The sequence below is a fragment of the Aquarana catesbeiana genome, linkage group LG11 (assembly GCF_042186555.1).
Source record: "Aquarana catesbeiana isolate 2022-GZ linkage group LG11, ASM4218655v1, whole genome shotgun sequence".
Taxonomy (NCBI): domain Eukaryota; kingdom Metazoa; phylum Chordata; class Amphibia; order Anura; family Ranidae; genus Aquarana; species Aquarana catesbeiana.
In genome coordinates, this window is record NC_133334.1 from 92,117,765 (window position 1) to 92,145,344 (window position 27,580).

The 27,580-nt window shown below is 43.5% G+C and overlaps 1 protein-coding gene across 42 annotated transcripts in view; it reads left to right on the forward strand.

Moving 5' to 3' along the window:
• The window catches only part of LOC141112193 (uncharacterized), a 114,168-nt gene that overhangs the window by 35,410 nt on the left and 51,178 nt on the right, over positions 1–27,580 (forward strand). For all 42 annotated transcript variants that reach the window (XM_073604738.1, XM_073604746.1, XM_073604754.1 and 39 more), the window contains exons 23-32: positions 246–397; positions 499–637; positions 9,549–9,659; positions 9,796–9,975; positions 10,054–10,293; positions 11,642–11,798; positions 11,892–12,020; positions 12,737–12,890; positions 14,508–14,545; positions 17,308–17,511. In XM_073604738.1, coding sequence (XP_073460839.1) covers positions 246–397; positions 499–637; positions 9,549–9,659; positions 9,796–9,975; positions 10,054–10,293; positions 11,642–11,798; positions 11,892–12,020; positions 12,737–12,890; positions 14,508–14,545; positions 17,308–17,511 — 1,504 coding nt within the window. The remainder of the gene's footprint in view (positions 1–245; positions 398–498; positions 638–9,548; positions 9,660–9,795; positions 9,976–10,053; positions 10,294–11,641; positions 11,799–11,891; positions 12,021–12,736; positions 12,891–14,507; positions 14,546–17,307; positions 17,512–27,580) is intronic.

Genomic DNA, 27,580 nt, shown 5'->3' on the forward strand with positions numbered 1-27,580 from the left:
GTTTCAAACTTCTGCTTGTTTTTTCCTGCTGTATGTGTTCCCATTGGGGAGCAATGCCCCCACTTTCTGTCTTCTCCCGGTGGTGATGCAAATAGTACTGCCAACTCCCTCATACTCCAGTTGAAACACATTCAGCATTAAAAAAATCTATTTTTTAAAAAAAGATTCTGGCACCTGGGCATAATTATGGTTTGGGGCATTCATTATGTATGGGGGTCTTTCAAAATCTTTGCTTTCTGTTACAGTACAGCACACAATGCATGTCTGGCTGTGTGTGTCCAGATGGACTGATTGCTGATGGAAATGGAGGATGTGTGCAAGAGCAACAGTGTCCATGCATCCATAATAGCAACCCTTACTCACCTGGAGACACAATTAAGGTTGGATGCAACACTTGGTGAGTCCATAAAACTACCAAAACAAAATTGCAGGTATATATCTTATTGTACACTGTTTATGACAATGAACTCTCTAATATACTACTCCATCTAATTGCAGCACCTGTAAAAACAGAATGTGGGACTGTGATAGTAAGCTTTGTATGGCCACCTGTGCTGTATATGGAGACGGCCACTATCTTACTTTTGACAGCAGATCATACAATTTTGATGGAAACTGTGAATATACCTTGGCTCAGGTAAGTAAACTTGAATTAACTGCTCAAATAAGCAGGTAATAAATATAAAAAAATGTAATATCATTGTACTAACCTAGTTAAGGCATAGCTAGGCAAGTGTATGTCAATTATGCTTGGGTTAGAAAAAAAGTGACTCTAATTGAAATAGAGTTCAAAGGTTGGTGTCACAGTTATTAAGATGATCAGTTAGATTAGGGAATTCTACTGTAATTCTTAACAAGATTCAGAGTCATAGCAGTCAGTGCCCGTGGGAGGTCTAAAATGAGATTTTCACAATACCTTCTGGCTGTCATCTGCTTCTCGACCACATGGGTCCTAGGGCGACTCGAAGATACAGGGTCAGGATTCAGGTTTTAAATACACATGCCAGGGGGGAAAAGTAAGTGTAGAGGTTGGGAACAACTGTAGAGATTGAGGGACATTTATCAAAACTGTGTTTGTATGTGGTTGCTATTTTTTTGGCTTCCTTTATTTTTAATGCAGGTTAGGAACAGATTTGTTTTATACATATTTTGTATAATACATGTTCTGCTATAAAAATAAACACATCTGTATTTAAAAAGGATCCTTAACATTTCTAAGCTCTGTGATAGTTCTGAATCTGAATTCCATCCCTAAAAATAAGTGCTTGCAGTTTTGCAGTACAACAGAAAAGAGGTGAATGATCGCCATTTGGCTGTATGGTCATGTTTTCACATCAAATAAACATGCAATTTGACAAGCAATAGCATTAATACATGTTCCTCCTTCTATATTGTGTTCATTTTAAGGAAGGAAGGACAATTGCACCATTAGCACTCTTTACGTTTAGATCTTTACTTTTAGATCTTTGCTTCTACTGTAAATACCTTTCAGGTCAAAAACAAAAAAAGACTGATTATAAGACTAAAACATTACATGTTTATGAAATAATATGGTTTAGAAAGCTTCAGATTTGTTTCATGCTTTTGAAGAATGCAGTAGGTTTGCAGATTTGTCCAAATGTATAATTCATATTTCACTATTTCCTGAATTCTGTGATTCCCTGCATATCACACAAATCTTCATGTAAATACCCAGGCTAAAAGATGTGCATATCACCAAATCCATATTACTCATACTACATAAGGCACTTTTTTACAGGAACATCTGTAAATGTATAGTGACTAGGGATGAGCTTCGTGTTCGAGTCGAACCCATGTTCGACTCGAACATCGGCTGTTCGCCCGTTCGCCGAATTGCGAACGATATGGGCCGTTCGCGCTAAATTTGTGTGGTGCGTCACGGCCCATAATTCACTGCGGCATCGCAGTGCATTGCTGGCTGATGATTGGCCAAGCATGCACTATGACCCGCATGCTTGGCCAATCACAGCGCCGTCAGTAGAGAGAGCTGTAATTGGCCAAAGCCAGGGTGGCTTTGGCCAATTATGGCTCAGGGGATTTAGTACACACCCCACACTATATAAGGCCGCCTGCACGGCGGCCCTGTGTAGTGTGTGTTCCGGTGTGCTGAGAGATAGAGAGAGAGAGAGACAGTGTCATTTGATTTGAGTTAGATAGATTAGGCAGAACAGTCAGTCAGTTAGCTGCACTTACAGTGTATTGTGTATATATATGCATCCCAGGTGTTGCATATATATATATACACTGTATTCAGTTTAGCTAGATCCGTTCCTGTTATCTTCTATCTAGACTATTTACATTTAATGCAGTGCGTCCTGCTCACAGTGTTCAGCTAGATCCGTTCCTGCTATTTACATTTAGTGCAGTGCGTCCTGCTCACAGTGTTCAGCTAGATCCGTTCCTGTTATCTTCTAGACTATTTACATTTAGTGCAGTGCGTCCTGCTCACAGTGTTCAGCTAGATCCGTTCCTGCAATTTACATTTAGTGCAGTGCGTCCTGCTCACAGTGTTCAGCTAGATCCGTTCCTGCTATTTACATTTAGTGCAGTGCGTCCTGCTCACAGTGTTCAGCTAGATCCGTTCCTGCTATTTACATTTAGTGCAGTGCGTCCTGCTCACAGTGTTCAGCTAGATCCGTTCCTGTTATTTACATTTAGTGCAGTGCGTCCTGCTCACAGTGTTCAGCTAGATCCGTTCCTGCTATTTACATTTAGTGCAGTGCATCCTGCTCACTGTGTTCAACTAGATCCGTTCCTGCTATTTACATTTAGTGCAGTGCGTCCTGCTCACAGTGTTCAGCTAGATCCGTTCCTGCTATTTACATTTAGTGCAGTGCGTCCTGCTCACAGTGTTCAGCTAGATCCGTTCCTGTTATCTTCTAGACTATTTACATTTAGTGCAGTGCGTCCTGCTCACAGTGTTCAGCTAGATCGGTTCCTGTTATTTACATTTAGTGCAGTGCGTCCTGCTCACAGTGTTCAGCTAGATCCGTTCCTGCTATTTACATTTAGTGCAGTGCGTCCTGCTCACAGTGTTCAGCTAGAGCCGTTCCTGCTATTTACATTTAGTGCAGTGCGTCCTGCTCACAGTGTTCAGCTAGATCCATTCCTGTTATCTTCTAGACTATTTACATTTAGTGCAGTGCGTCCTGCTCACAGTGTTCAGCTAGATCCGTTCCTGCTATTTACATTTAGTGCAGTGCGTCCTGCTCACAGTGTTCAGCTAGATCCGTTCCTGTTATCTTCTAGACTATTTACATTTAGTGCAGTGCGTCCTGCTCACAGTGTTCAGCTAGATCCGTTCCTGCTATTTACATTTAGTGCAGTGCGTCCTGCTCACAGTGTTCAGCTAGATCCGTTCCTGTTATCTTCTAGACTATTTACATTTAGTGCAGTGCGTCCTGCTCACAGTGTTCAGCTAGATCCGTTCCTGTTATCTTCTAGACTATTTACATTTAGTGCAGTGCGTCCTGCTCACAGTGTTCAGCTAGATCCGTTCCTGTTATCTTCTAGACTATTTACATTTAGTGCAGTGCGTCCTGCTCACAGTGTTCAGCTAGATCCGTTCCTGTTATCTTCTAGACTATTTACATTTAGTGCAGTGCGTCCTGCTCACAGTGTTCAGCTAGATCCGTTCCTGTTATCTTCCTACTGACAGGCAGGCTTGTCTGGTTACAGTATATAAAGCTACCTGAAGAAAATTACAGGTGTTCTATTTGATCCTATTAGTACCACGGTCAGGCAGCTAGACTATTTACATTTAGTACAGTGCGTCCTGCTCACAGTGTTCAGCTAGATCCGTTCCTGTTATCTTCCTACTGACAGGCAGGCTTGTCTGGTTACAGTATATAAAGCTACCTGAAGAAAATTACAGGTGTTCTATTTGATCCTATTAGTACCACGGTCAGGCAGCTAGACTATTTACATTTAGTACAGTGCGTCCTGCTCACAGTGTACAGCTAGATCCGTTCCTGTTATCTTCCTACTGACAGGCAGGCTTGTCTGGTTACAGTATATAAAGCTACCTGAAGAAAATTACAGGTGTTCTATTTGATCCTATTAGTACCACGGTCAGGCAGCTAGACTATTTACATTTAGTACAGTGCGTCCTGCTCACAGTGTTCAGCTAGATCCGTTCCTGTTATCTTCCTACTGACAGGCAGGCTTGTCTGGTTACAGTATATAAAGCTACCTGAAGAAAATTACAGGTGTTCTATCCCAGCTTAGTGCAGCTACAGGCCATTAGTATGTCTGGAAGGCCAAGAAGGAGAGGCAGACAGTCACAAGCCAATAAGAGAGGGCAAGCAGGCTCTGTGTCTAGTGCTGGTCGTGGAGACGGTGCATCCTCATCAGCACGTGGCCATGGGACACGCTTGGCCTTTTTTTCGGCAGCTGGCCGTGTTGAGCCGCAACATGCGGAAGACTTGGTCGAGTGGATGACCAAGCCGTCCTCATCCTCCTCATCCTCTCTCACCCATGCCCAGGGTGCTTTGTCTGGCAAAGCAGCGGCCTCTTCCCTCAGCTCAATGTCATCAGTGACTCCTTCCCTAGCTCCACCATGTCCTCATGAGGATTCCCTCGAACTGTTTGACCACAGTGTTGGGTACATGCTCCAGGAGGATGCCCAGCGTTTGGAAGGCTCTGATGACGATACTGAGCTCGATGAAGGCAGTAACATGAGCACGGACAGAGGGGGTGCCCAAGAAGGACAGCAATCTGGCAGTCATGCTCCCCCTGCTGCAGCATACTGCCAGGTTTGCTCCAGTGATGAGGAGGGAGGGGATGATGAGGTCACTGACTCAACGTGGGTGCCTGATAGGAGAGAGGAGGAGGAGGAGGAGGAGGAGGAGGAGGAGGCGGCGGCACATCACCAACGAGGCAGGATGCCCTCCAGGGGCCAGCCTAAGGGCAGCACATTGACTGCATCACACCCCAAAGCTCCACATGTGCAGGGCGCTGCAGTCTCTGCGCGTTATTCAAAAAGTTCTTTGGTGTGGGCCTTTTTTGAGACGAGTGCATCAGATCGCACCGCTGCTATTTGCAACATACGTCTCAAGCGTATCTCGCGTGGCCAAAACATCTCCCGCTTGGGTACCACATGCTTGACCAGACATATGTTGACCTGCCATGCAGTTCGTTGGCAAGCGTATCTAAAAGACCCACACCAAAGAACAAAGAGGATCTCTCCTTGCTCCTCATCAGCTGAGATTTCCAACCCCACTAGACCTTCAGTCCTCTCTGAGACCTGCAGTGAGAGGAATGAAGGTGTAGAATTAGGTGTGTCACAGCCAAGTACTTGTGGGCAATCTGCTTTTGGTACACCGACGTCAGATTGTACCAGGCAAATTTCCCTGCCCCAGCTGCTGCACCGCCGAAAGAAGTTTGCTCCCAGCCATCCACATGCCCAGCGGTTGAATGCTAGCTTGGCAAAATTGCTAGCACTTCAACTGCTGCCTTTTCAGTTGGTAGACTCTGCCCCCTTCCGTGAGTTTGTGGAATGTGCGGTTCCTCAGTGGCAGGTACCCAAACGCCACTTTTTCTCACGGAAGGCGATTCCGGCTCTCTACCGGCATGTGGAAGGCAATGTCCATGCCTCGCTGGACAGGGCGGTCAGCGGTAAGGTGCATATTACCGCTGACTCATGGTCCAGCAGGCATGGACAGGGACGTTACCTAAGTTTCACGGCGCATTGGGTGACTCTGCTGGCAGCTGGGAAGGATGCAGGACAAGGTGCAGTAGTGTTGGAGGTTGTTCCGCCACCACGCCTCCAAAATGCTGATTGTGACACACCTCTCTCCTCCACCCCCTCCTCTTCTTCTTCCTCCATGGCCTCTTCCTCGGAACCAGCGGTGCTCCGTAGGCGTTCAAGGGGCTACGCAAGTACGCAGGCCAAAAGATGCCATGCGGTGCTTGAGCTGGTGTGCTTGGGGGACAGGAGCCACACTGGGGCAGAGGTTCTGTCAGCTCTGCAGGGGCAGGTTCAGAGGTGGTTGACGCCACGCCAACTTAAGGCAGGAATGGTGGTTTGCGACAATGGCACCAACCTCCTCTCTGCCCTCCGACAGGGACAAATGACCCATGTGCCCTGTTTGGCTCACGTCCTTAACTTGGTGGTGCAGCGGTTCTTGGGCAGGTACCCGGGCTTACAGGATGTCCTGAGGCAGGCCAGGAAAGTCTGTGTGCATTTCCGCCAGTCATATAATGCCAGTGCTCGGCTGACGGACCTCCAAAAGGAGTTTAACCTGCCCAAGAACCGCCTAATCTGTGACATGCCCACCAGGTGGAACTCAACGTTGGCCATGCTGCAGCGGCTGCACATGCAGCAGAGGGCCATCAATGAGTACCTGTGCGACTATGGCACCAGGACAGGGTCAGGGGAGCTTGGTTTTTTTTCCCCACGCCAGTGGGCCATGATCAGGGATGCATGCACTGTCCTGTCACCATTCGAGGAGGCCACGAGGATGGTGAGCAGTGACAGTGCATGCATCAGTGACACTGTCCCCCTTGTCCACCTGTTGGAGCACACGCTGCGTGGAATAATGGACAGGGCACTTGAGGCAGAACAGAGGCAGGAAGAGGAGGACTTCCTTAGCTCTCAAGGCCCCCTTTATCCAGACAGTGTTCCTGCGTGCCCGCCGATCACACAGGAAGAGGACGAGGAGGAAGAGGAGGAGGAGGAAGATTGTGTCAGTATGGAGGTGGAGCCTGGCACTCAGCATCAGCAGCAGTCTTTAAGGGATCAGTCCCAAGAAACACATGGACTTGTACGTGGCTGGGAGGAGGTGGCTGCGGACCATGTCGTTCTTAGTGACCCAGAGGACTCCGGACCGAATGCCTCAGCAAACCTACGCTGCATGGCCTCCCTGATCCTGCAAAGCCTGCATAAGGATCCTCGTATTCGTGGTATCAAGGAGAAGGACCAATACTGGCTGGCAACCCTCCTTGATCCACGTTACAAGGGTAAGGTTGCGGACCTTATCTTGCCATCGCAGAGGGAGCAGAGGATGAAACATCTTCGGGAGGCCTTGCAGAAAGGTCTGTGCAACGCGTTCCCAGAGACTGGGAGGTTACAAACTCCTGTTTCTGGACAACGTGTTGCTGAGGCTTCGGTCAGTCAAAGAAGGAGCGGTGGAGAAGGTGGCCGTCTGACCGATGCGTTCAGACAATTTTTTGGTCCGCAGCCCCAAGGTATGATCGGTTCCAGCAACCATCGCCAGCGTCTGTTTTACATGGTGCAGGAATACCTAGGGGCAAGATCAGACTTGGACACCTTTCCCACCGAAAATCCTCTGGGTTACTGGGTCTTGAGGATGGATCACTGGCCAGAGCTTGCACAGTATGCAATTGAGCTACTGGCCTGTCCTGCATCCAGCGTTCTTTCGGAACGCACATTCAGTGCTGCTGGAGGCGTGGTAACCGATCACAGGGTGCGTCTGTCCACCGACTCGGTCGATCGGCTGACCTTCATAAAAATGAATGAGTCTTGGATCACCACCAGCTACCAAGCTCCTGATGCTGATGTAACCGAATAATTTTTTTTGAACTCTCAGATCCCTTCAAAGACTGCCTATGCTGATGCTGAGTGACTATCCCTGAGTAATTATCCTCTTCCTCCTCAATCATCACGCTGATAGCTTGTAAGAACATTTTTGGTTCTGGGCGCCACCACCAGTGCCTAAGGCACAATTTTTCAGCCCCTGTTTAACAGGGGCGTGTAATTACAATTTTTGATGTAATACTTTGCAGCAGGGCTCGTTCCTGCATTCCAACTAGAGTGTCTGTGAGGGGTTGCAGTGTTGTGGCACCAGCACCAGTGCCTAAGGCCCAGTTTTTCTGTCCCTGTCTAACAGGGGCGTGTAATTACAATTTTTGATGCAATACTTTGCAGCAGGGCTCGTTCCTGCGTTCCAACTAGAGTGTCTGTGAGGGGTTGCAGTGTTGTGGCACCAGCACCAGTGCCTAAGGCCCAATTTTTCTGCCCCTGTCTAACAGGGGCGTGTAATTACAATTTTTGATGCAATACTTTGCAGCAGGGCTCGTTCCTGCGTTCCAACTAGAGTGTCTGTGAGGGGTTGCAGTGTTGTGGCACCAGCACCAGTGCCTAAGGCCCAATTTTTCTGCCCCTGTCTAACAGGGGCGTGTAATTACAATTTTTGAAGCAATACTTTGCAGCAGGGCTCGTTCCTGCGTTCCAACTAGAGTGTCTGTGAGGGGTTGCAGTGTTGTGGCACCAGCACCAGTGCCTAAGGCCTAATTTTTCAGCTCCTGTTCAACAGGGGCATGTAATTACAATTCTTGATCTAATATTTCACAGCAGGGCCCTGTGAGGGCTTACAGTGTTGTGGCCACAGCAACACCTAAGGCCCAAATTTCTGCTGAGTATATAGGGCAGGACCCTACTTTCAAACATCTAACTTACAAACGACTCCTACTTGCAAACGGAAGGCGACAACAGGAAGTGAGATGAAATCTACCCCTAGGAAGGGAAATTCTCTCCTGTAAGAGTTAATATGGGAAAACAATTTCTCCTTTCCACTGATGCTTTCCAATCCTTGTTCCACAAAAAAACCCAAATTTTCAAAAAACATTTTTCATTGGGACAAAAAAGTGAGGTGAAATCTTCTGAAGAGGAGGAAAGACAGCAAAACAAATGTCACAGGGGTGATAACCCTTCCCTATGTTTTCCAAAAAGCTTAGAAAAGATTTTTTGGCTGGAGCTAAACACGTTAAAAATGTTCAAAATTACAAACAGATTCTACTTAACAACAAACCTACAGTCCCTGTCTTGTTTGCACCGCCTGTATACTGCTGTTCAGAGTATATAGGGCCTGGTGGCCCCACACCTTTCCTTATTTTAATTTGGGTGCGGGGTTCCCCTTAATATCCATACAAGACCCAAAGGGCCTGGTAATGGACTGGGGGGTACCCATGCCGTTTGTCTCACTGATTTTCATCCATATTGCCATGACCCGACATGACATTAAACCCGCAAGCAGTTTTAAATGAGATTTTTTCCTTTAAAAATGACATTTGGTGCAGGGACTGTTCTAAACATGGGAAACACGCGTCACTTTACAGGCATACTATAGACACCCCCCAGGTACGATATTTAAAGGAATATTTCACTTTTTTTTTTTTTACTTTAAGCATCATTAAAATCACTGCTCCCGAAAAAACGGCCGTTTTTAAAAGTTTTTTTTGCATTGATACATGTCCCCTGGGGTAGGACCCGGGTCCCCAAACCCTTTTTAGGACAATACCATGCAAATTAGCCTTTAAAATGAGCACTTTTGATTTTGAACGTTCGAGTCCCATAGACGTCAATGGGGTTCTAACGTTCGTGCGAACTTTCGGTCCGTTCGCGGGTTCTGGTGCGAACCGAACCGGGGGGTGTTCGGCTCATCCCTAATAGTGACATTACCATACTATGTTGTACTCTTTACTTTTACCAGTTGTGCTTAGTTACATTTCACAGTTTAAACCACTAAAATGACTATTATAATGTTTTTCTTAACTTGGAAACTTAGGACTACTGCAGCAGTGACACTAACAATGGAACTTTCCGTATCATTACTGAGAATATCCCATGTGGTACCACTGGAACCACCTGCTCTAAATCAATTAAAGTTTTCCTTGGCGTGAGTATATTTATTTTCAAAATATATATGACTAATGTTGTATTTATCCTGTATTCCCACATATAATTAAGATGAGAGCAAAATCATCCCAAAAAGCTAACCAAACCATTATGAGTTAATATTTTTTGTTTTGCAGAATTATGAACTCATACTTGCTGACAAAACATTTGAGGTTGTGCAACAAAATACTGGAAATTATGTGCCATACAAGGTGCACCAAATGGGTATCTACATGGTGATTGAAGCACTCAATGGTCTGGTCTTGGTGTGGGACAAGCAAACTAGCATATACATCAAGTTGGATCCAAGCTTTCAGGTAATTCATCTTTAAATATTTAATTTAGTAATAGTTTATCCACAAGTAGGTTGCTATAAATACTTTTTTTTCTTCTAGGGTAAAGTCTGCGGTCTTTGCGGTAACTACGATGGCAACTTTGTCAACGACTATACCACCAGAGGTTTGGCTGTAGTTGGAGATGTGATGGAGTTTGCTAACAGCTGGAAGCAGTCTCCAAGTTGTTTGGATGTTACAGACTTAGGAGATGCCTGTGCTAGGAACCCGTACAGAAAAGCTTGGTCCCAGAAACAGTGCAGTATCCTCACCAGTGTAACATTCGCAGATTGTCACTCCCTGGTAGGTCTTATATTTAAATCAGCCAACTGTAGTATTACATCCTCTTTTAAGTATATAAACTTTTGTTTTCACAATTTTACTTCACTTAAAGGTTAAAGGTTACGTTCCCCTAAAGCTGAACTCCAGCAAATAAAATATTAAATAAAAAGAATAGACAAACCATAAAAAAAACAGCTTTTGCAGAAGTACACACCATCAATCTGGAGTTATCCTCCACGATACTTTTATTCTGAGTCCGGTCATTTTTTAATCTTCTGAGTTAAATCACAGCCAGCATCATGCAGCCCACTTGTTCTGAGCCCGGACTTCCATATAAAAAATATATGTATTAAATATTACCTGGCTCTCAGGAACTTCCATGGTACATAACATATTGTTTCTATGATCTGTGATATTTAATTTTTACCTGATAATTAATAATGTGTTAATATTATTTCCAAACCTACTTCTTAAAGTAGAAATATGGTCTCCTTTAAAAAAATTGTGCTGCAGCATATACTGTAATTATAAGAAAAACCTGCACTTACAGTTTTCTTTTAGCCTCCCTGAAAAGTGTCACAAATACCTGTTGATCCTGCTACTGAAGTCCACCTAAAGCAGCTTCATGTGATGGTGTGGCAATGAATTCAGAGCAGAGTTACATAGTTACATAGTTACATAATTATCCAGGTTGAAAAAAGACACAAGTCCATCTAGTTCAGCCAATAAAAATAATAAACAAATCATATAATCCCATGAATACAACCCTATAACCACAGTTGATCCAGAGGAAGGCGAAAAACCCCAGCAAGGCATGATCCAATTTGCTTACAGCAGGGGGCAAAAAATTCCTTCCTGATCCATCGAGAGGCAATTGGACATTCCCTGCATCAACTTTATATATAAATGTTGCCACTGTCATGTAGACTGTACCTGCCTGTACTACAGTGAGATGGCAAGATGTTGCAGTGGGTGTGGCTATTAGCAGCTTGCCTATCAGCAGCTGGCAACACCTAGTCTTGTCCACTGCTTTCCGGGTTTACAGTACTGCCTTGGTTGCTGAAGTCCTCCCACTGTGAGCTGCAGTGTCTGGGAGGGGGAGCATTTGAGACACAAATGAAGGAGGACTTGGCTCAGTCGGGGAATGTAAGAGAAGTTTGTGTTTTATTTTATGAGGCTTGTGCATCACATATTATCTGACTTTGGTACTTTCTTAGACTTCCATATGAGCCTTTCCAAATTTTTTTTTCTTGAATCCATGTTTATATTTTTATTGTTTATATTCAAGATATTGTTTAAAATGATGATTTGCTCACCCGTGTGCATGTAGCTTCCAATCTAATAAATTTGCATATTGTGCCAATCGCAGGTGAATCCAAATAAGTACTATGATGCTTGTGTCACTGACGCATGTGCCTGTGATACTGGTGGAGATTGTGAGTGTTTCTGTACTGCTGTAGCTGCATATGCCCAAGCCTGCAGTGAGGCCGGAGTCTGCGTCAACTGGAGGACACCCACCATGTGCCGTCAGTAGATTTATATTTTCATAACAGTACAAGCAAATCATTAAATATGATTGATTATTTTAAGAATAATCTTCATTTTCTTTAAACCAACAGCAATTTTCTGTGATTTCTACAATCAGCAACAGCTGTGCGAATGGCACTACAAACCATGTGGTGCTCGATGCATGAAGACCTGCAGAAACCCCGATGGTGTATGCTATCACAACCTGCCAGGCTTGGAAGGTAAATATACTGTAACTGTAAATTGCCAGTGGCTTCAGAATGAATGACACAATTCAGTTTTAGACCTTTGTGAATACTTTAAATGTTTATGACTCCAGTAAAAAAGTGTTGGTATGGTCTATGCAGAACTGATATATTTTAACACTTAAGCCATTTGTTCTGAACAGTGACATAAAATGTCACTATTGGTATGTTACAGAAGACTATAGAGATACATACATCATTATTAAAGAATCACTGGAACTTTACAGAATACCCCACTGTCCTGCTTAATTTTTGAAGAATTGGGCAATTCAAATGTTGGGAATACCCTTCCCTGCTAATAAATAACGATCTTTAAAAAAAATTCCAAAACCAACATCTTTACAATTTAATACCTTACTTCAACTAACAAATAAATTGGGCATATTTATAAAGCAATGAATGTGATATTCGTTTTTTCCAGGTAAATCTTCCTGGCCCATGTGTTTTGAATCACAGAAATTTATAAATCACCTGTGAATTTTTGATGAATGGCACATTCACTGCTTTATAAATATGCAGGTTGTTACAATCATACACTTAACCTTATGGCTGCATTCTTCTGAACCACACTTTGTATGTAACTCATCCAGTTATATCAACCATTCATTTCTAAGTTTTGGCTTAAGTGATCCTTGCATTTAATACCATAATTGAAAAAAAAAAAACATATCCTTTTCTGTCTCTTTGTGCAGGTTGTTATCCAAACTGCCCACCTGAAAGACCTTTCTTCGATGAGGATAAAATGGAATGTGTTCCAGTTTGTCCCTGCTATTCAGTTAATGGAACAGTATATAATGTTGGTGATGTCATGCCCCGCAATAGTAATGATAGCATCTGCACCACATGGTAAGACTTGCACATTCTTTAGTAAAAGGATAAAATGAAAACAAGAATATATATACACTATATTACCTAAAGTATTGGGACACCTGCCTTTACACGCAAATTAACTTTAATAACATCCCAATCTTATGCCCTGTACACACGATAGGATTTTCCGATGGAAAATGTGTGATAGGACCTTGTTGTCAGAAATTCCAACTGTGTGTAGGCTCCGTCACACATTTTCCATAAGAATTTCCGACATACAAAGTTTGAGAGCTTGCTACAAAATTTTCCGACAACAAAATCCGTTGTCGGAAATTCCGATCATGTGTACACAAATCCGACGCACAAAGTGCCACGCATGCTCAGAATAAATTAAGAGACTAAAGCTGTTGGCTACTGCCCCGTTTATAGTCCTGAAGTACTTGTTTTACGCCACCACGTTCAGATTTTCCGACAACTTTGTCCGACCGTGTGTATGCAAGACAAGTTTGAGCCAACATCTGTCGGAAAAAATGCATGGATTTTGTTGTCGGAATGTCCGATCAATGTCTGACCGTGTGTACGGGGCATTAGTCTGTAGAGTTCAATATTGAGTTGGCCTACCCTTTGCAGCTATAACAGCTTCAACTCTTCTGGGAAGGCTGTCAACAAGGTTTAAGAGTGTGTCTATGGGAATGTTTGACCATTATTTCAGAAGCGCATTTGTGGAGTCAGACACTGATGTTGAACAAGAAGGCCTGGCTCTCAGTCTCCACTCTGATTCATCCCAAATGTGTTCTGTCAGTTTGAGGTCAGGACTCTGTGCAAGCCAGTCAAGTTCTTCCACCCCAAACTCACTCATCCATGTCTTTATGGACCTTGCTTTGTGCACTGGTTCAAATCATTTGGCGGAGGAGCGATTATGGCGGGGGGGGGTTGTTTTTAAGGAGTTGGGTTGGCCCCTTAGTTCCAGTGAAGGGAACTCTTAAGGCATACCAAGACATTTTGGACAAATTCATGCTTGGGAAGGCCCCTTCCTGTTCCAACATGACTGTGCACCAGTGCACAAAGCAAGGTCCATAAAGACATGGATGAGCGAGTTTGGGGGTGGAGGAACTTGATTGGCCTGCACAGAGTACTGGCCTCAACCTGATAGAACACCTTTGGGATGAATGAGGGGGGCTGCTGCACACAGAAAGTTTCTTATCTTTATGCATAGAATGAACTTTAGAACCTCTTTAAGTGATAATAATCAATATAGGTCAAGATATAAGTAACTGAAGTGGTTTATATCATCCATACACGTTGATCTTGGCCCTGTCCCTTTCACATCCTAAGTTTTAAAATATAGCTACCACTCTTGATTTGTACATAATGTGATCATGTAAACTGAACTCAATAGAAAATATGAAGGAGCAAGGTCCAGAAAATCAAGATTTTCATATTAATGTAGCTACTTATATCTTTTGATCTTATTTTGAGATGCTGTTTTCACTAAAGGTAACCTCTGCTTACACTTTTTTAAACATATGCTCAGTTTGAATTGCCAAGGTGCATGATGAGCTTACCTAAAACTAACTTCTAGGAAATGCAATACAAGATTTGTTATAATAGTATGTATAAAAATAACACTTTATATTTTACTTTATTTTACAGCAAGTGTACCTTGAATGGAAAAGCGTGCACAACTGAAAGTAAGCTTAAAATACTTAAAATACCGCTCTTGATTCATACATAATGTGATCTTGTAAACTAAATGGGAAGGAAAACTTTGCCTGTGCTGCATTCTGAACTTCATTTGGCTATAAAAGCCTCATAAAGCATCAACATTTTAGAACAGCCAAGCTTCTATAAAAAGTATCACAGAGTTTCAAAAGTGCCCCTGTGCTCCTTCATCCAGAGTTGCACTGATAATACATGCAAAAATCAGCATTTATTATATTAAAGCTTACCAATTCTTAGATGTGGTGGTGGCTGCATTAATTGTCTTTTTTAGGCTTTCTCTCCTTTATTTGCACCTGGTGATTCTGCGAGTAAGTCTGTTATTTTTCAGAAGACCAAGCTACCCTGGATATGTAGCAGTTAGAGGAATGGGATAAACCATTTACAGGGGCGTTTACAATGATCGGTTTTTATTCATTTAGGTAAAACCTTTATCCCAAAAGGAACAAAATTGTTTTTGCGACTCCTTAATTGTTAGATAGAGTTCAGCTTCAATTTGTTAGTGTATCTACTGTAAGTCTGTTAGTTTCTCTAACATGCTCCTCCCCTAGATTAACTATATTTACAATGCTGCTGTCCAAAGTTACCCCTGTGTTCCTTCATCCAGAGTGCAGGCATGTTACTGGCCAGACGATCTAATAAAATAAAACAAATACAGCCATCACATCTAATTTTTGATAAGCTGCAATATATTTCTGGTTTTGGGTTTAAAACCGCTTTAACACTCGAGTCCCATACACTGGGGCAGATACATGTCTCCATGTGGCAAATTTTACTTTACTATATTGAAAGTATCTTTTTTATCTAGATTCACAATTCATATTGCAGGGAAATGTATGGCAAGGAACCTTTACAACCATATAGAGATTTCAATCATAAGTAAAATAAAAGTATAAGAAAGCCTTTTGGAAAATACAGAAATAATTGATTGAACTATGTTTATTTCTATCAATGAAATAAATAAAACATATTCTTCAAAGAGACTTGCTGCCTTTCAGGTCTTACCAGTACTCTTTAAAAGCTTAACTTTATCTTTAGAAAAAAAAAACGATTGTTTTTTATTATAAAGATATGCAGCCAAGAACAGTTTTAAAAAGCCAAATTTGCTGCAATACATACCTTCAATCCAGAGCTTTCCCTCACAGTACTTCTCTGTCACTAGATGATGCCAGTTCTCTGGGTTGAATGATTGCCTGCATTATTTCACCCAATTGATCTGAGCTCAGGCTGTCATAGACGACCCCCCCCGAGGATGTCATTACATAGATTAGGCTCAGAGTACTAAACTACAGGAAATGACTCACATTTCATTATGTGGGTGATGTACCGTACTGCAGTATGGACAGCACACTTTCACCACTGGACAAGAAGTGGAACAACCTGTGAATCCAGGGGTGCTAAATAAAACTAGACTTTATCACCTGCACTTAAATGGCCAAGCTGTCATTTGCAAATACAGCTATCTGTCAGACTTGGATACACTTGATAATTTATAAGGTTTATTGGTGACTAACAATAAACATAAACTCAAGCAAACAATTACAGTACAAACAATATTAGAGGGGTTGTAAACCTAGTTTTCTTAAAAATAAAAATAACAAACATGTTTATACTTACCTGCTGTGTGCAATCATTTTGCACAGAGCAGCCCCGATCGTCTTCTTCTGGGGTCCTCTGCCGGCACTCCAGGTGCCGCCCCCATGTCACTGGATTTTATTGATAACAGGAGGGGCCAATGGCTCCTGATGCTAGCAATCTGTCCAATGAGGTTGAAGCCACTGCACTCGTGCACATCACTAAATCAGATCGGGCTCAGGTAAGAAAAAGGTGGGGGTCTGGGGGGAGCTGCAGCACAGAAGGTTTTTCACCTTCATTCATAGAATGCATTAGGGTGAAAAACCTTGAGGATTTACAACCCCTTTAAAATACTATACAAATGTTTAGGGCCTTTTCCATCAGAGCATCTTCTTTCCCAATATACTGTAAATCCATGGGAATGCAAAGAAGTTAAAAACAAGTTGATTAGGCTTAGAAGTAGGCAAAATGCAGGTCAAAAGAAGGGCAACTACAAGTCAAATGTACCTGTCAATGAATTTTGAATAATAATAATAATAAGTCCTATACTGATTTCAAATGCATTTGCCCATCAATACAAGCTCAAGGGTTGTCAAACCAGTCCCTTACCAAGCAAAGTGAAAATTAATTTTACAAAGTCTCTGTTTTTTGCTCTTTTTACTGTGTGATTGTAATCTTTAGGGCTAGAGTCAGTCACTGCACTGCTCTTCATGAGCATTAAATGAAAGAACATATTACCCACATTCCTTTAGACATGCATCCCAACTAGGTGCTGGGTGCTGCTGGACTTCAGCTGTGCAATCTGATAATAACTTGCTTGAATACACTTTATTAGATTGTAATCAAGCACCTGAACAGGAGATTGCACAACTAAAATCTGTGAACATCAGAGGTGCATGTCTAAAAGGATGCAGGAAATGCGTTCTTTCATGTAATGCTCAAGGCAGGGAAATGTGACGTTTATGAGAGTCTGCCAACTCCTCCCATTAAACTCTACCTTGCAAAGGCCAGCAGAAGACCCAACAACAACATCACTTAGTCTCAAAATGGTTTGACTGAACATTTTTAAATGCATGTTGATCAGGGAGAAGGTATCATATACATACATTGCAATCCAGCTTTAGGCTTTCCTCACAGAATATTTTCATGTATTTTGCAGAATGTTGTGTGTATGAAGGAAAAATGTACAAGTCGAATCAAGTTGTTTACAACACCACTGATGGAATGGGAGGCTGCATTGTAGCATACTGTATTGACCAAAAAATCGTTGGTAGTATCACTCCCTGCACAACAACTGCACCTACTACAGTGTTCAGCTTTTCTACGACCTCTACTGTATCAACCACCACAGCACCCGTTACAGGTAATGTTATTACATTAATGGTCAAGCTTTCTAATAAAATGCTATTTGTTTGAGAAACTGCATTAAGGTAGATAAAAAGGTAAAGGAAAAGGTTAAAAACAAACAATACATGTCATTTAACAACTGCCACGTCACTGTCCAGGGATTTCAATGTTGTACTTGTGTGTGGTGACTCCTCCTTCTAATCTTAAACAAGTGCATTTTCCCTGCTCTGCTTGGGCATGGAGTGCACTTGATATTGTGCAGGAGATAGCAACATACATGTAGGCACAATGCAAAAGTGAGTCATAAATTGAAAAGCTGTTTTTATGTGTCTGCTATTGGTTAATGGATTTACCATTTCACGGAAAGAAAAGGGCTAGTTAAAAAAGGAAGACATATAGTCAGGAAATGAAGCCTATCTCAGGCAAATACCAATGTCTGAGGATTCAGGCAAAACCTACCAGCCATTACATCTAACCCAGTTCTCTCCTAATATCAAATTTGCCCACAGTACGGGAAGATTTGTAAGTTTCAACCTTCAGTCTAGATAGGTTGTAGATCCAGTCTGTCTTAAAACTGCTCACCCTAGTTATGGGTGATGATCAGATTCTGGGTCTTCACTTTGAAGGTACTCCTGCATCTACAATAAAAAAAAAAAAAAAAAAAAAAAGGAACAACAAGTGTTTGTAAATTGACTCTTTTTAACCACTTCAGCTCTCTTACCTATATACCCCTTTTAGGCCAAAACAGTTTTAATCATAGGTGTGCGCAGGGCACACCCTAATCACTACATGCGGAGCTGATTCCCTCTCCAGGCCAGGCTTTCCCCCATTGCTGCACCTCCCAGTGCAGTGCTGCTGGCTTCCCTCTTCACCTCTTCCCTCTGCTGCTGTGTAGGATGTTTCAGAATGGAGAACGGGGGAAGGGGCTAGTATATATGTCATTTACCGGCCCCTTCCTTTTCTGTTTCAATTATTTTTTATTGAAAGTCTTTTACAAAGGTAAAGTGGTAGACAGAAACATAAGGCCTACAGTCGGCCACTCTTGAATCATCCAAAAAAAAACCAAAGTGCAAAACTGCTACACATAGGCAGCAAAAAGCATTAACTGAGAAATTACTACAATAGTAAACCGTAAAGATACACACTGACCATCATAAGATCACCAGTAGGAATTTGCAGTAAGCTTACAAACTTTTAAGATAAAGAAGAAGGGGGGGGGGGAGAACCCAATTTGAGAATGACAATATAGGCTATACAGTGGGGGGAGAAGCAAGCATCCCTTAGAGGGGAACACCCTTCTCCACTCGCCAAGCCCCTAGGGTCAGGGAGAGAATAGTGAATACCTATAAATACAAAATATGGTCCTCCAACCATACACTAATTAAAAAACACTTTGCTTTAAAAAAGAGAAACAGTGAGATGGGGCCCCCCAAATCCAACCATCCTCAGGTGTTATTGGAAAGAGCAGGAGAGCAGGTAGAGCTGGAAAAGAAGGGGAAGAAAAGAAGAGAGGAAAAAGATGAAAAGGAAATAAAAGAAAAAAAAGAAAGAAAAGGGGGGGGTAAACTAGAGGAAATCAAAGATAATTCCAGAGTACTCCTTATACAGGAGTTTGAAGATATTGAATCCAAGGGTTCCGGACCCTTTCATACTGAACAGCAATATCATGAAGTGTACTAACTAGCTTTTCATTAATAATTATCCAGGTCATTACTGCCAACTCAACCACAGGTTTCTTCCAGGCAGTGGCGATAGCAATTTTGGCCGTCAAAAGCATAAAGTAAAGGCCCCTTGCTTTTCTAAATGAACACATTGAACACACTCACTGTGTTCATTTATAACTGAAGCATGGTAAACTGGGTTTACCATGCTTCAGTTTGTGAATGAACAGGAAGCCGTTCAGCACAGAGCACTTCTCATTCGTTCACTGTCAGTGCAACTGAGGCTGCAGAGAAAGGCATTAGTGTTTGAGCTTTGTGGTGCACACCCTAATGCTATAGGCTGTGCACACCTATGGTTTTAATATTTACACTATGAGCCTGAATTATCATTACCTAAACACTTCCAGCCAGGCATATGCATATACGCAGCCTACCAGAAGTGGGTCTTCTTTGGTGAAGCTGCCATGTTTGTGCTGAGAGAACGTTGCCAAACATGATCCCAGCACAGAGACCGAGGTGTCAATTACAGCCCCAGGTCTAACTACTACTTACCTGATTGCTGTGATACACTCTGATTGGCTATCACAGTGATCAGTCACTTTACAGCCCACCCCTGTGTTTTTTCTCCTCTTGAATGGAGAATAAGATACATTTTAACTTTTTCTGCTTGCTAGAAGAGAAGACTGTAAACCAAAAAAAAAATGTGTAAAAATAAATGCATAAATGAAAAAATGAAGCTAAAATAGTTAGGTCAGGATTAGAAATAGCCCTCACTTACATGTTGTTTGTACCTGTAGTAGGGTCCAAAAACAATAGTGCACATTTAGTTTTTTTACCCTACCTAAAAACACACTGACACTGATTCAATTTAAAAATGTTTTTTTTTTTTTTAAATCCCATCCTTACCTTTGACCTTAACATTGTCCTTAAGGATATGTTCACATACATACGGGTGCAGGAGTGTGTGTAAATCGTACCCACACCCACATGCAACCACAAAAAAAATGCCGTGTTTTACAGAAAACATGCAGGAGTGCCATTAACACTTAATGGCACCCCATGCACTGAAAAACGTGGTGCGGTTTCCCAATTTCTGTGTGGGCACGTTATTGAAGAGGTGTAGGACCTTTTCCCTACAGAAAACGCAGGCACAGCAGCCCATTCAAATGAATGTGCTTCTGTGACTGCACACCCGTGACACGTAGAGCTGTCATGAATGAAAGCCATTCATGACAACTAAAACTATTGCTTATAATAGTGATCATCACTGTTATAAGCAACTAATAGTGTAAAAAAAAACACCCTGATCACCCCTACTATGGTGACACTGAACTACTCTGATGACAGGATGTAAAAAAAAAAAAAAAATAGTAAAAAAAAAAAAAAAAGTTAAGACACAAGAAATGTTTTAAAAAAATTGAGAAAAAAATAATTTATTCATCTATTTTTTTTTTACATACTATCACCAGTCAGAATCCATGTTCACCGCCACACCAGTCATATGATGACGCTGTGTGTAAAAAAAAAAAAAAAAAAAAATTGTGAAAAAAACACATTTTATTCCGTTTCTGAATTTTCCAAAAAATTACAAACTTCAAAAATCTTGCCATGCCTCTTACTAAATACTTTAGACTGTCTACTTTCCAAAAAGAGGTCATTTGGAAGGTATTTGTACTGTCCTGGCATTTTAGGGCCTCAAGATATCTGGCCATCAGTATATCAGGATTGATCAATATTCAAATATACCTGTATATATCATAGTTTGTATACTCTAAAACAGTAACAAAGAAAAACTTTTTTTTTTTTTAAATATTGGTATTTTTTCATTTATATAGCAAAAAATAAAAACCCAGTGGTGAATAAATATCACCAAAAGAAAGTTTTTATTTGTGTGAAAAAAATTACATAAATTTGCGTAGTGTTGCATGAGCAGTTGCAATTGCCACTTGTAAAGGCAAAAGTTTTTTTATCTTAATGCATTCTATGCATTAAGATAAAAAAAAACATTTTGTGTGCAGCAGTCCCCCCAGCACCCCCTAATTTTTACCCTGAGCCCCTTCTCTATCCAGCGAAGTCCACGATTTCCTCGGCTGTCTGGGACTCTCCTCCTGATTGGCTGGGGCACAGACACTGCGCCATTTGCTTCCGTGGCTGTCAATCAAAGTCAGTTAGCCAATCAGGGGAGAGAGGGGGCGTGGCCAGGGCCAGGCTCTGTGTCTAAATGGATACACGGAGCTCTGACTTGGCTCGAACGGCCCCATAGCAAGCTGCTGGTCTATAGGGGCACTCCTCAGGAGGGAGGAGCCAGGAGCACAGAAGAGGGACCCGAGAAGAGTCCTGAAGTAGGTTAAGCTAAAGAGCAAATACACTTTGTTTTATTCTTGTAAAAGTAAGAGTCCTACCTAAGAGCAGGCATCACAGGATATTTCCTATACATTTATTGAAAAATAGAAAGCCACTCATACCCCCATTTAATTTTTATACTGACATCTGACTTTTGCTGACATCAGAAAGCTCTAACAACTGCCAAACTCACCTTAAAGTGATTGTAAAGGAAATATTTTTATTTAAAAAAGAATAACAAACATGTCACACTCATCTGCTCTGTGCAGTGGTTTTGCACAGAGCAGCCCCAATCTTCCTCTTCTCTGGTCTCCTGTCGGCACTCTCCCCCCCCTGCCAAGTGCCCCATAGCAAGCTGCTTGCTGCTTCCATAAAACACAGAGAGCGCGGCTCAGCCCCCCCCCCCCCGCTCCCACCTCATTGGCTGTGATTGACAGCAGTGGGAGCCAATGGCTCCTGTTGCTGCATCTCAGCCAGTCAGGAGGGAGAGACCCGGGAGAGCCTCAGGTCTCATGCACATCGCTGGATCAAGATCGGACTTAGGTAAGTATTAAGGGGGCTGAGGGGCGAACTGCACACTGAAAGTTTTTTGCGTTCATGCATAGAATGCATGAAGGTACAAACCTTCAGTCTTTACAACTCTTTTAAATAAGGCCTTGTACATACAAGCTTTTTTTTCTCAGAGAAAGGCTGCAGGAACTCACCCCCTCCCCTAGGCTACACCTGTCTCTGCCCCCTACCAACCCCTAGAACCGCCCCTTGTCTTCACCATTACACACCTAGTGCCCCTTTAGAGAACATTGAAGAATTTGGGGGGGCTATAAACATTAACATTATCCAGCACTTGCCAAAGTAAGCTCAGAAGCACTTCTAGATGATTTCCACTGGCCCATATCCCTCACAGAGACAGCCCCATTCCCAGCTCAGAGAGAGCCCCATAACCAGCTCAGAGACTGCCCCATTCCCAGCTTAGAGACAGCCCCATTCCCAGCTCAGAGAAAGCCTCATAACCAGCCCAGAGACAGCCCCATAACCAGTTTAGAGACATCCCCATATCCAGCTCAAAGACAGCCCATAACCAGCTCAGAGACAGCTCCATTCCCAGCTCAGAGACAGCCCCATAACCAGCTCAGAGACAGCCCCATAACTAGCTCAGAGACAGCCCCATACCCAGCTCAGAGACAGCCCCATACCGAGCTCAGAGACAGCCCCATATCCAGCTCAGAGACAGCCCCATATCCAGCTCAGAGACAGACCAATCCAAGCTCACAGACAGCCCCATGTCCAGCTCAGATTCAACCCCATATCCAGCTCAGAGACAGCGCCATAACCAGCTCATAGACAGACAGCCCCATGTCTACCTCTGAGACATCTCCATATCCAGCTCAGAGACAGCCCCATAACCAGCTCAGAGACAGCCTCATAACCAGCTCAGAGACAGCCCCATAACTAGCTCAGAGACAGCCTCATACCCAGTTAAGAGACAGCCCCATACCAAGCTCAGAGACAGCCCCATATCCAGCTCAGAGACAGCCCCATAACCAGATCAGAGACAGACCAATCCAAGCTCACAGACAGCCCCATTTCCAGCTCAGAGACAACCCCATATCCAGCTCAAAGACAGCTCCATAACCAGCTCATAGACAGATCAATTCCAGCTCACAGACAGCCAGCCCCATGTCCAGCTTAGAGACACCCCCATATCCAGCTCAGAGACAGCCCCATAACCAGCTCAGAGACAGCCCCATAACCAACTCAGAGACAGTCTCATAACCAGCTCAGAGACAACCCCATACCCAACTCAGAGACAGCCCCATATCCATTTTAGAGACTGCTCCATAACCAACTCATAGACAGACCAATCCCAGCTCACAGACAGCCCCATGTCCAGCTCAGAGTCATCCCCATATCCAGCTCAGAGACAGTCTTGTAACCAGCTCAGCAACAGCCCAATCCCAGCTCAGAGACAGCCCCAAAACCAGCTCAGAGACAGCCCCATAACCAGCTCAAAGACAGCCCCATATCCAGCTCAGAGACAGCTCCATAACCAGCTCATAGGCAGACCAATCCCAGCTCACAGACAGCCCCCTGTCCAGCTCAGAGTCATCCCCATATCCAGCTCAGAGACAGTCCAGTAACCATCTCAGCAATAGCCCAATCCCAGCTCAGAGACAGCCCCATAACCAGCTCAGAGATAGCCCCATAACCAGCTCAGAGACAGCCCCATAACCCGCTCAGAGACAGCCCCATAACCCGCTCAGAGACAGCTCCATAACCAGCTCATAGACAGACCAATCCCAGCTCACAGACAACCCCATGTCCAGCTCAGAGACATCCCCATTCCCAGCTCAGAGACAGCCCCATAACCAGCTCAGAGACAACCCCATATCCAGCTCAGAGACAGCCCCATAACCAGCTCAGAAACAGCCCTATAACCAGCTTAGAAACAGCCCCATAACCAGCTCAGAAACAGCCCCATAACCAGCTCACAGACAACCCCATATCCAGCTCAGAGACAGTTTCATAACCAGCTCAGAGACCACCCCATTCCCAGCTCAGAGACAGCCCCATAACCAGCTCAGAGACAGCCCCATAACCAGCTCAGAGACAGCCCCATAACCTGTTTAGCGACATCCCAAAACCAGCTCAGAGACAGGCCCAATCCCAGTTCAGAAACGGCCCCAATCCCAGTTCAGAAACCGCCCCTAAACCAGCTTAGATTTAGACCCTTAACCAGCTCAGAGACAGCCCAAATCCAGCTCAGAGACAGCCCCATAACCAGCTCAGAGACAGTCCCATAACCAGCTCAGAGACAGCCCAATATTATCTCAGAGACAGCCCCATATCCAGCTCAGAGACAGACCATAACCAGCTCAGAGACAGCCCCATAACCAGTTTAGAGACAGCTCCATATCCATCTCAGAAACCGCCCCATAACCAGCTCAGATACAGCCCAATCCCAGCTTAGAGACAGCCCCATAATCAGCCCAGAGACAGCCCAATCCCAGCTCAGAGACCGCCCCATAACCAGCTCAGAGACAGCTCAATCACAGCTTAGAGACAGCCCCATAGCCAGCTCAGAGACAGCCCCATATCCAGCTCAGAGACAGTCCCATATCCAGCTCAGAGACAGCCCAATCCCAGCTCAGAGACACTCACAGACCCACATCCAAGCAGTATTACAAAGCCCCATCCTGCATGAATAATTTACCAACAAAGGCTGCACTGCTTCTCTGCAGTCTGTGTGTTGTATGCGCGCTCTCTCTCCCCACACTCTTCCAAGAGTGGCTGTTGCCAAAAGGAGCATCCAGTCTGCAGGGAGAGGCAGGGTGCGGATGATATTACTCCACCCTCCACTGTCTCAGGCAAGCTGCAGCCGGAACTATATGTGGCCACCCCCTCATGTAGTGGCCACCCCCTCATGTCGCTGCCACCCTGCTTCACAGTTTCACTAAACATGTCTGGCAGAGGTGCCGGAACTCCGTTCCGGCGTGTTCCACCAGAAAAAAAGCCCCGCAGGCTTGAGTTTTACAAAGAGCAATATGAAGAGCAAGCTAATACAAAATAATTGCAAAGCTTTCAGCAAGTTTTAAGGAGATTGGTTGAAGCCTTTATTTAGTGCTGAGGCTTACTGAAGCGTGTAAGCAGCATGTTTATGTGATAGCCAGAGCTGACAATCATGATCAGTGTTTAAAGAAGTATTAACCCCCCAGCATTTTTTTAATTTAACACATTGAGCTCAATAAAATATACATTCCCCAATTTTTTTTTTTGTTTAAAACGTGTACCCCAGCATTTGCAACTTACAACTTTTAGTGCTGCTTTCCTGAACCTCCGGTCTTTATAAGAAGGAGTTAACAGTGGACAGTCCAGACTTTAAGCAAGTCAGTTAGCTTGGAGAAGGCAAAGGGAGGGGAGGGGGAAGGAGCAGGGAAGTGCCTTGCCATCCTGGGCTATGGGGCTGTGTGCTCCTATTGGTGCGCATAGTGTAGGGAGACCCCTGCAAGGGACACTACAAAAGAAAGGATCCACCCTAAAACAGGAAACATGGGGCAGTGGTCATGGCATTAGCCTAAACTAGAACATAGACAAGGATTAAAAGATAAAGAAGCCGCAACTCAGTTAGTGATTAAATCTGTTGCTGCAAGTGGTTAAAAAAGGGAGGGTTTAATGTCACGATTGAATTTCCAGTTTAAATGAGCCAATACATTCCAGGTGCTTCAAAAAAGCAGGGAACGCAGCCTGAATAGATCTGCCTGTGGGCAGTCTGTGGAGAAACAGTAATCTCTTTGCAGAGGTCTGGGACACCACCTGTTTAGATCTTGGAGCTATAGTTCTGACTCAGTAAGGGTGTGTTAGACCTCTGCAAGGAGACCATTTCTTTCCAATAGACAGTATGGCTCCCACTTTGCAACTGCTTGGCAGGGCTATTGCTGCGTGGATGCTTTGGAAATAGAACACACTGTAAGACACTGATTTCCATTTGGTTCAATGCATATAAAATGTATTTAGCTGATTTAAACTGATTGGGTAACTTGGCTTTAAATCTTCTCAAGCAGAAGCTAAAGAGTGCTTTGGCCCCTTTCACATGGGGTAGATTCCAATTAGATCAGCAGGGAATCTGTCTGCTGATCCCCTGCTGATCAGAGCAGAGCAGGAGATTGACAGAGGTGGTTGGATGTAAAAGGACTCCGCTGTTTGTTTACCTCCAACTGCCCTCTGATCTGATTCTCCTAGATGGAGAGGAATGAATCCCTTTCACTTTTGCTTTTGTTTAGTGGACAGAATCTGATTGGATGTAGGTGGGTGTAAACAGAAACAATTCTGTTTACACCTGCTGATTCATAGGACTGAATGGAGGGTCCAATCAGGACAGGCAACGTGACAGGTGGACCTGATCAGATCCTTCCTGTGAAAGGGGCCTGAAAGGCTTAAACAAAGCTGCTCACAGTTAGTTGAAAGCTTTGCAAATGCTTTCTAAAATAATGCTGTACACATTGCTCCTAAAGCAGATGAAGCCTATATATACAAGGCATAAGAGAGAGTAAAGCCTCGTACACACGATCAAATTTTCGGCAGGGAATTGTGTGATGACAGACTGTTTGCCTAAAATCCGACCATTAGTACGCTCCATCAGACATTTGCTGTCCAACTTTCCGCCAACAAATGTTGGATAGCAGGCTTGTAAATTTTCAGCGGACAACGGTCTGTTGTCAGATTTGCGTATCATGTGTACAGTACACAAGTCTGTTACACAATAGTCCAAAGTACAAACACGCATGCTCGGAATCAATGCTCACCAAACACGACATTAGCAGAAGGTGCCCAAAGGGTGATGCTCAAGAGCTGAAATTCCACGTAGTACATCTAGTACGTCACTACGTTCATGTTTGTTGGCCCACAATCGTGTGCCGTTAGTATGCAAGACAAAATCCAAGCACATGCCCTTCAGACAAAAGTCTGACGTTCTGTCTGCCAACAATCTGATCGTGTGTACGAGGCTTAAGTCTATCTGGATTATAGAATGGCAAATGTCAAGGCTTAGGCACAGAATGGGCAAGGTCCGACCCCAGCAGCAAAATATAATTCAGTCAGAAAGGAGCTCAGAAAAACAGTTAACCAATCAGCTCCATGACTGACTGAAGTCAGTCTGTGGTGAATTTACTTTGATGATTAGGGTCATTGTCCTGCTGCATCACTCTACTTCTACTAAGCTTCAGCTGGTGGACAGCCACCCTAATATTATCCTGTAGGATATTTTGGTAAACTTGGGAACTCATTTTCCCCTCAATGATTTCAAGTAATCCAGGACTTGAGAAAGCAAAGCAAGCCCAAATTATTATTCCTTCTATATTACATCACTGTTGGGATTATGTTTTGATGTTGATAAGCTGTGCACAGTTTGCACCATACATAATGCTGAGTATTCTTCGCAAACAATTCAACTTTTGCTTCATTAGTCCACAAAACATTTTCCCAGTAGTTTTGCAGTTTGCCAAGGTTCTCTTTGGCAAACTTCAGGTGCACAGCAAGTTTTTGGAGAGCAGTGGTTTTCTCAGTGATGTTCTGCCATGGACATCC